This window comes from Streptopelia decaocto, assembly GCF_964273445.1.
Source record: "Streptopelia decaocto genome assembly, chromosome: 19".
NCBI lineage: Eukaryota > Metazoa > Chordata > Aves > Columbiformes > Columbidae > Streptopelia > Streptopelia decaocto.
This window is the reverse complement of record NC_138674.1, coordinates 3,017,168-3,026,884: the sequence shown is the minus strand read 5'-3', so window position 1 is coordinate 3,026,884 and position 9,717 is coordinate 3,017,168. Positions and strand designations below refer to the sequence as shown.

The window sequence follows — 9,717 nt, the reverse complement described above, 5'->3', positions numbered from 1 at the left end:
CGGTTCCTTCTGCTACCCCCCTGGTTCCTCCTGCTGCCCCACATGCAGAAGGAGCCGCAGCTGCCGGGGCTTCCCGGGGCCGCAGGACCGGAACCCGTGGGCTCCCCAGCACAGGGCGGGCACGGCCACCACTCCCGGGTATGCTGAAGGTCATACATGCTGCTTCTGCTGCTATTTTTGGCTCCCGGTGCAGGGAACAACAAGCCCCTGGAACCTCCTGTGTGGCCCGCGGGCACCTGTGACAGAGGGGAGGGTGCAGGCACAGAGGTGCCCCCAGTGAAGAGCATCCGTGGTTAAGGGAGGTGGCCCAGGTCCCAGGTGGTGCTGGCTGAAGGGACACGGATGGGAAGGGCTGAGCAGGACATTCCCTCCTCCTGCAGATGCGGGACCAGTGGCATCTGGGGACACATCTGTCACTTAGGATCGTGGATGCTCAGGTCGGGATGCTCAGGTCAGGACCCGAATCCTCCCAGCCTGGGCTGCTCCAGGACTCATTCAACCCGCCATCATCCCTCACCACTGGCTGCATGAATAAAAATCCACAGATGGGACTTTTTGATGTAGGAGCAGCCGCAATGACCTCCAGCTCCCCACCTCACATCGCGGCTTCCTGAGCCTAAAACAGGCAGCGAGACGTGCATTACTCAAGTCTTTTTATCCCTTTTATTGGCAGAGAGCCTCCAATATTCACATATCCAAGATTTACATTTCAGAATTGCACTTGATTGGTTACACTCACTAATGAAGTAAAATTATGTACAACTCAGTAACAAACACAGTAGACAAACGCTCTTCAATGGTAAACTTTGGTCACCACAGCCATAAACTATGTCACAGCATTTACAGTTCCTTCCATTTGGTTGCGAGGAGAGATCATTTCAAGCTTATCCCTAAACCAGGTGTTAAATCATTTGGGAGAAAACACTCTGGACTATGCAATAGGAACAACTGTATTTGGATTAAAATAAAACAGAACAGAAAACTAAGCTAGGAGGCTTTACAGTTGTGTTCTGTTCATCTAGTCACTCACATGGCTTATGGGAAGAGAGAAATAAAAATAACCAGCAATCTGCAAGTGCTTGTTCTGCAAGACTGGCTTCCGAAAACAGTATCTTGTGGCGCCCCAGCGACAGCTGAACAGGATAATGCTCTGCCGGGAAGGGAGAACTTTGTGGGGTTATTTGGAACACGGCTAACGTGTTGATAGAAATGGCTCTTTGTGTTTTTGCCCTCTAATTAGACGCATGTTCCTGTTAACAGGAAAGCGCTGGTGAAAATGCAGAAACAAAAACATGTAATAGACACATTTCAAATACTTCTTGTTCCCAAGTGCGCGTCATGAGAAGCTCACATATGCGTCACCTCCGCATCAAGCAAAACCCTGAACCTTAATATCTTCCTTTACCAGCAGCTAAAAGTCCTAGTTTCTCAAGCTAGGTTCAGGCAATAGCTGCATACAAGTTTAAATCCCAGCACAGTTTTGTTTTCCTTATAAACAAAATTCCCAGAAAACCTTCAGTTCTTCACTTAATTTTACAAGATGCTACATAGCCCTTTTGCTTATTAAATGATCATTTAGCAAGGCAGAATTAAAGCCAGGGAGGGACACTAACATCACAAAGTGGGTTTTCTATCAGCCAAGCAAACCAAGGGCACTTTCACCTTTGTCTTTGGGTTCAGACAAGATCCCATCACCTGAGCTGTCCTTGTTGCAGGACCAAAGCCTGAATTGAGCTGGGGACACCACGCTGCCTCGCTCCCCTACAACCACCCTTGCAAACCGTCCTCAACACGACAATCAACTAGGTCAGGTTAGACAGGAGGAAAACAAAGTGCACAAAAGACGTGGGCCTTGTGTCCCCGATCCCCACAATGGAGTCAATTAAGGCTGTGGCTTGATGAGCATCTGCTTTGGGTGCAGCATCACAGCAACAGTTGCCTGGTACGAGAGGCCAAAATCCTGCTTGTCCTCCCTCAGCATCACCTTGAGGCGTCCCGGGGCTGAGCTGAGCTTGAGGTGCACAGCACCACCTGAAAAAGTGCAAATTCAGACAAATTCCCTGCATCAGAGTCGCCCCGGGCAGGCGGCATTTGAGCAGAAAGTGAAAAGGTTCCTGATGTTTGGTGGCATCTGCTGGGACACCTGCAAGTTCAGCATTCGGCCCGGACACCACCAGCCCATGAGCTCTGCTGTCCTGGGCGTCCACCCGCATCGGTTCCACCCAAAGCTTCACAGCCCGCAGAGAAGCGTCGAGTCACGGCACAGACAGGAAAGGTGTTTCCGCAAATCTCAGCGTGATACAAAGACAGTGCCAGGGCAGAGAGAGACCTTTGGCTGAGGTTTAAAACTTGTTTTCATACATACAGGAAGAGGCACAATAGCAGCTCTTTGTACTAAGGCATTTCATTTTTTTTCTCTCCAGTAAAATTACTGGCCTGTAAGGATTGGTATTTGTACAGTCATTCAGACTTGCCTTGAAGTAACAGCTACAACAGCGCTTGTATATGAAGACTTGCAATGCTTTCAGTATCCACAGGTAATACGTGACTTATGCATCCTATTTGTATCAAACTTAATTTTTTCAAGCATATATCACTCCCATGAAGACATTCACCATTAATCCTCTTAGCAGCGGCAGCGCTTTTCACCTCAGGACACTTACAAACTCGTGATTCCTGCTCAGGACCAGGCACAACATGACCTTAGAGCGGCTGAAAAACTGAATATCTGGAGGTACTCAAAGTGCATGATTTTCCTGGAGTCTTATTACAGTATGAAGGTCTTTGGCATCATTGTGACTTAACATGGGGATAAGCGGGTTCTCACCCCATCCCAGGGCACGAGCTGTTGGGTCCAACACAACCTGTGGCTGCTGCAGCCAAAAGCGCGAGTGTCACCCGGGCAGGAGCGTCTTGGCTTCGTGATCCAAGGTTGGTTGGTTGAGGATTCAAGGCCAATTTCACAGGATGGAAAAGCAGAGCATTGGGATGAGCGTGATCACATCCACCACATCTACGGGTGCCTCCCTGCTTCTAGACATTCATAACCAGCATTGCCAGGAGGAGGGGGAAGATTCCTACAAGAGACAAATAAGAAGCTTCAGTGTTTAAACATACTCAACTATTTTTTCCCTCCCTGGTCCCCTTTACCTTCCCCCTCCCCTTTTCAGAGCATGATCTTAAAGCAACAACGATATAAATCTGACAACAGACTGTAGTGGAAGGCTTTGAAGCTTATTTCAAGCAGAACACACAGCAGATAATAACATAAGAATAGGCAAGAGTGCGGTACAGGGGTTCAGGGACATGTATTACTTACCAACAATGATCATGTTCGCTCCACCTGGAAAGGAAGCGAGGCAAAACATGAAGCTCAGCATGGTAATTCATCAGACTACACAACACAAATCAGAACCAATGCACAATTCAGGCAACACGCAGAACGGGACCCCTGCATTTACCAGGAGACATTCCCATTAGCCTGCGAGTCCACAGCACAACATAATCATGCTCTTTCAGCAATAGATTTTAACTGAAGCTGTTTCAAGAAGCATCGAAGGCTCACTCCTTAGCAGAACTATCAGAATTGAGAATTCACAGAGGGAGAAAAAAAATAAGTATTTTAAAGACAGACACAGGAGACAGTCACCTCTGCATTCAGGAGCAGGGTTGCTCCAGGCTCCCTGGTATTGATCTCTCGCAATGCACCGAAGAAAGGGCTCTCCAGCAAGGGTGAAGCCATGATTGCATTTATAAGCTATGGTGGAGCCTTGGACAAAGTCCGTGCCCTTTGTGCCATTGTGCCTCCCATTGGCAATCGTGGGGGGCTCTTCACAGAGAACATCTTGGAGCCGTCCTAGGAGAGGAACATCAGCAAGAACATCTGAGAACTTCTCCTAACTGAAAAGGTGACAAAGCATACGGGGAAAAGGAGGTGCAGCCCAATGTCACACACCTTGCAGCAATTGAAAACACTTCGAGCTCTCTCTCTTGGTACCAGGCATTGGTTACTGCCTGTTAACCACAACTCCAGGATCTCAGGTCATGAAATAAGCTGCTGAAGTGACTAATCAGGCTAGAAGAAATGTTTCAGCCATTTCTAGCTTCACATAACGCTGTACACTGACTTCATAACACTCAATACCAGCATTATACCAGACTGAGTGGACAGAGTTCTAACATCCAATTATCTTTGTACTTCCATGGTAACTGGAGAAAGAAAACTTTCCTTCTGTGATTTTTTCTATTATTTCTGCTCTTCCCTTGCTCCTTCCGCTTTGTCAGCATAATTTCTGAATTGTACAAGAATACTGCACATAAGGTCTCACAGCAGGAGTTAGTATTGAAATCCTGAATTTTACAGTTGATTTAATTAAGAAGCACAAGTAAGAGCAGCCCAAGCCCACCAGCAAGACAGCAACACCGGCACAGTCCCAACTGTTATCCGAATGGCTCTGTGCAGGGTTTTCCCTCTTACTTTCACAGTATGGAGATGCTGGATCCCAATCAACTCCATTTCCCGATACCACGCATTTGGCAGATGGCACCTTTAATTCATACCTAAAGAAAAAGAAGTAGTTTAGTACTTTCCAGAAGACAACACAGAGAGGGATCCCCCATCTCCTACCACTGCACACAGGCAAGTTATTAACCAGAAGTTGCCCCTGCTATGAAATGGGATTTGGCCACATCAAAGCCACTAAATAAGGGCACTAATAAGAGCCAAACTGAAGCAGCTCACTGCATTATGAAGCACACACATTGCCACATGCTCATCTCACTGAAGACATAATATATATGGTTTCACTGCAGACTTGCACTGAGAAACTGGGGAGGGAGGGGGTGATGGATGTTCCTGCCCATGACCCCTGTTTTCTGACCCCTGTGTCAGTCTCGTTTGCTTAAATGAGAATATCCACTCACCCAGGATGACAAGTGAACGTCACAACTGTCTCAAACGGGAAACTGTCTGCATTCACATCCCCGTTCTCTATGTTTGGACGGGCACACTGCTGTCCTAGAGGAAAACAAACAGCGCGGGAATTACTTCAAACCCAGAGATGGGCATGACCCACATCCCAGAATAAGTAACATCCCAAGTGTGAACAGATCGCTCATACGGTCACGACAGGGGAGGAACAGAGATACTCACGTATACAGAAGTCTGGGTCTGCAGACCACGTCGTATCACTCAGACAAGTGACAACGGAGGATTTTCCCTGTGCCACGGTGTAACCCGGTTTACACCGATAGCTCAGCTCAGTCCCAGCAGGAGAACTGTCACCCACAGCGCTGCTTAACTCAGCAAAAGGGAATTGTGGAGCAGGACCACAGACTAACGATTGGAGACAACAGCAAGGTTAGTACAGAAGATTACCCAAAGGATCTACGTGACAATAGCAAAATGCACGTTTTGGAGCGCATAACATTTTAACCTGTTTGAGTCAGTGTCTGTGACACAGTTTGCATGCAACCTGTTTAGCAAACAGCAGCAGTTTGCTTAACCAGAGAAAAGATGGAGACTTGAAAGCATCTCTGCCTAACCGACCCAAGGGAGGATGCTCTGCAAGGGCACAACTACAAGTGCACGAGGTTCAGGAGCTAATCTGCCCAACAGCCCTTAATTCAGTGCCACTTCTCCAGGAAATAAATCTGGTTTCACTCACCTGGGTCACACGTTGGCAGAGGTGGCTTCCAGGTATTGTCAGCTTCACAAGTAACTACGCTACTGCCATTCAGGACATGACCAGGATTGCACTCAAAAGTCACTGTACTTTTATACCTGTGCTCCAGGCCAAAGCCAGACAACCTCTTCCCATTTTTCACGGCTGGATTTTCACACCTGACCACTGCAAGTGAAGATGAGACAATAAGAGTATTTACTACAAGAAGGAAAAGCCGTGCCGTGACACCAGAGGCATTAGGCGAGAAGGTTACTAAGAGACCTGCACCCCGTGAACAGAGACGTCATATTAAGAAATTGCAGCATGTGAGTTTATTTCATTTGTGGGAAGCCCGAGGCGTAGGCGGGGAGAGGGAGGATTTCTGTGGGCTGAATAATCCATTAAACCGAGCCCTGCCTCTGACCACAACCTGGGAGATCACTGCGCTGAGCTTTCTGTAAACCATTTTAGACTCAAATCAACTTCCTCATGTTTGGCAGCCCATCAGGAAAGCACCGAGCAGGAGAGGGATGAGAAGCAAAGTCAAAAGAATATAAAGAGAGAAAGAAAACATTTACCTTTGCACTCAGGGGCTGGACCGCTCCATATTCCATTAAGGTTATCAGCTGCTGTACAGTGAATCGTGTTATTTCCAATAAGATCAAAACCATCGTTACAGCTGTAAATTGCAGCCATGCCGTAGATGAAGTCTCTGTTCCCACTGTTCAGCTGCCCGTTCTCAATCGCGGGAGGTGGTAAACAGGGAATAACTGCACGGGAAAGCAACAGCAAGAAAATGCAAATATCAAATACAAAACAGAGGTCTAGCTACTAAAAAAACCCCAAAAAACACAAACAAAAAAAGCCCACACAGCACTAACAAACCTCTTAGAATTTATTTCCCCTTTGAAAACGGAGATTTTTGGACAAGCTAATTTAATTTGCATTAGGAGCCAAGAAGAGAGTATCCACCTGCCATTCCCCGAACTATCAGATAGACTGTAATAGTTTCAAACATTTCAGATCTGCTTACTGGCACAGTGTGGAATGTCATCCCAAAAAACTTCATTGCCTCTAACTATACATCGCACAGATGGCTTCCCGATTAGTCGGTACCTAAGAAAACAAAAGGTTGAATCTCTTTGAAAAAAGTAAAAAGAAAACCTTGGGTAATCCAGGAAGTTTTAGTTTCTAATGGTACGCCCTAGCCCTCCTATAACATCACTCAATACCTAAAGAAATGCAATATATGATGCAGTTAGAGGAAATTTGATGCGTGCCGTGGGTGGATACAAACTCACAGGAGCGCGAGCAAGACGGCATCCCCACCCGAGTCGGTTCAGCCCCGCGCTGTGCAGCGGCAGCTCCAAATAGCAGCTTATTTCCTGGGCAGAGCTGAGTGCGACTGATGCACCGTAACCACATTTCCCCTCTCGCACCCCTCTGAGCACCCCCAGAACACCTCAGCCCTTCAGGTCACCCATGGCCCCGGCTCCATGGACTCAGCAGGAGCCCGGGCTGACGCTTACCCGACGTTGCAGGTGACGTTTATTGTCGCCCCAAGCGAGAGGTTGGTCGTGTACTCGAAGTTGCCATTCATGATGTTCGGTGGACCGCATGACTTCCCTGGAAGGGCAAATGATCAGCGTTTGCGTTATTTAATAGCGTGATAGCTATTAGGGTGACAGTGCTGTTCAGGGTCATTACAGGCTACTTGACCATTTATCAGGCACTTCCCTCACGAGTAAGTACCAGCACTTTCAGAAAAGATAAAAAATCCACATTAACTTCGGAGAAACTGAAAAACACAAATAAAAAGCAAATGAAAGTGCAGATAAAGCTAAGGAGAAATAAAAAAGGACAAAGTTTATGCACTCACTGAGATAGGAAACTGATAAGGAGTCCTTAGTCAGAGGCAGAGGTCTTAGTCAGTAGGGAAAGGCAACAATGAGAAGGAAAAGGGGACCAGGAGGGACCCCCTGGCCACCCTAGGGCCAGTACACCTGCATTACAACAGACTCCCACAGCCTTTTCCACACCGTACCTTGTTTCTGTGTGAATATATTATCGCTTTTACACTATAGCACAGATAGTAAAGTAATTAAGGGCAGAGATTAACTTTTCTAAGTGGAAAGGCTAACTCCAGGCAGGTACACAGGGTGGGCGCTTGTTCTCAGCTCTCCTAAGGGCAGTGACCTGGGGAGCATCATCCTCTTCCTCCTCGGCTGTGCTGAGCCGTGAGCAGCAAGGGTGCAGCAAGGGCTGTATCCCCCACCCCAATCCCAAGAGCCTGCAATGGGGAGAACCCACCGATGCAGAAGTTGGGGTTCGACGACCAGTGCGAGCTGGAGAGGCAGGTGACCACGGGGGACTTGACCATCGTGTATCCTGGGCGGCACCTGTATGTCAGGTTGGTCCCCACAGCGTAGGACTCGTTCAGGGGGGCGGTGGGCTCGGCAAAGATGAACCTCGGTGGCGGAGGGCAGACACCTGCAGGGAACAGGGAGGATGGCGAGGGGGAGGATCACACAATGTCAGGGATTGGAAGGGACCTGGAAAGCTCATCCAGTGCAATCCCCCATGGAGCAGGAACACCCAGCTGAGGTTACACAGGAAGGTGTCCAGGCGGGTTGGAATGTCTGCAGAGAAGGAGACTCCACAACCTCCCTGGGCAGCCTGGTCCAGTGTTCTGTCACCCTTATGGAGAGGAAGTTTCTTCTCAAATTTAAGCAGAACCTCTTGTGTTCCAGTTTGAACTCCTTGTCTTACCATTAGTTGTCACCGAGGACGGCCGAGGCTCCCCACGCAGCCCCATCCCCGCGCTCCACAGACCGTCCCCCCCTTTTTCCCACGCAGCCCCATCCCCGCGCCGCACAGCCTCCCCCTTTTCCCACGCAGCCCCTGTCCCTCCGTGTCCCCGCTCACCCCAGGCGCCGGGCAGCGCCGGCAGCGCCAGCAGCACCGCGCAGAGCCAGCGCAGCCCCATGGCCGCTCCGCGCTCCGCGGGGCTCTGCGCAGCGCTGCGCAGCAACAAGGAGCGCACCGGACCAGCCTTTTCCGGGGCGGGCGGGAGGAGGCCGGGCTGTTCTCGGAGTGTCATCACCGCTACGGCAAGACGGAGGGTTTTTACGGCTGTTGGAGGGGAAACGGGCGCTCCGGGCTGGCTGCCCTGCGCTTTCTCCTTTAGCGGGTACGAAATGGTGCGGCTTAATAACCGAGAAACAGTTTAACAGCGGCGGCTGGCGCTGGGCTCAGGGCTCTTTGCCGTTTGTCTCCGGTGGCCGCTCCTGCCCGGTTTATACGCGAGGGATGAGTAACCCAGCACGCAGCCTGCACGATTTACCCTCAGCAAGGCTGTAAATGCGTGGGAGTGGCTGCTGGGCGAGGGATCGTAGAATCATACTGATTGGAACAGACCCTTAAGATCATCGAAGCCAACCACAACCGAAATGTAGCACTAACCCATGTCCCTTAGAACCTCATCTACACGTCTTTTAAACCCCTTCAGGGATGGTGACTCCACCACTGCCCTGGGCAGCCTGTTCCACCGCTTCGCGACCCTTTCAGTGAAGAAATTTTTCCTAATATCCAATCTGCACCTTCCCTGGCACAACTTGAGGCCATTTCCTCTCATCCTATCACTTGCTATTTGGGAGATGAATTTGGTCCAGCCCATCGCCCAGCCCCTAATCCTCAACTCAAGAGCAGCCTGAGGCCACCACAGGCTCCCCCTTGAAGAGCCCTTGTCCTGCTGCCACACCTGGGTTGCACCATCCCTACATCTCTTCATGGCACCTCTCCCTCTGTGTCAGCGAGGTGAGGTTCAGGGTGTGCGGGGGGTAGCACTTGGCACCTCCAGAACAGCCCTGGCTGCCCCCAGCCCCATGTTAGAGGGCACGATCAAAAGGGGGCAGTGGGGAATGTCACCAGGGCACGGGGCAGCTCGGGTGTTCAGGTGGCCATTGCTTCTCCCTCCTCAAAGTGGCATCAGGATTGTGCCCGTCAGCACAAGCCCACAGAAATGTGCTGCGTCCCAGTCGATAACAAATACAAC

The 9,717-nt window shown here is 49.7% G+C and overlaps 1 protein-coding gene across 1 annotated transcript; it reads right to left on the bottom strand.

Moving 5' to 3' along the window:
- Positions 1 to 649: 649 nt before the first annotated feature.
- On the bottom strand, positions 650 to 8,948 carry LOC309448050 (C4b-binding protein alpha chain-like). The gene is made up of 12 exons (XM_082069252.1): positions 8,589 to 8,948; positions 7,974 to 8,153; positions 7,193 to 7,289; positions 6,697 to 6,779; positions 6,242 to 6,433; positions 5,667 to 5,849; positions 5,153 to 5,335; positions 4,924 to 5,017; positions 4,478 to 4,560; positions 3,650 to 3,856; positions 3,320 to 3,343; positions 650 to 3,077 (listed from the first exon to the last, which is right to left on the bottom strand). Exons 1-12 carry the CDS (start codon positions 8,761 to 8,763, stop codon positions 3,034 to 3,036), a joined length of 1,545 nt encoding a protein of 514 aa, XP_081925378.1. The 5' UTR covers positions 8,764 to 8,948; the 3' UTR covers positions 650 to 3,033.
- Positions 8,949 to 9,717: the final 769 nt, after the last annotated feature.

Coding starts and splice junctions, on each gene's coding strand:
- LOC309448050 (XM_082069252.1), bottom strand. CDS start 8,763: ATGACACTCCGAGAACAGCCCGGCCTCCTCCCGCCCGCCCCGGAAAAG. Junction 7,290..7,973: donor GAACCCCAACTTCTGCATCG/GTGGGTTCTCCC, acceptor TTGCCCTTCCAG/GGAAGTCATGCGGTCCACCG. Junction 3,078..3,319: donor AGCGAACATGATCATTGTTG/GTAAGTAATACA, acceptor TGTCTCTTGTAG/GAATCTTCCCCCTCCTCCTG.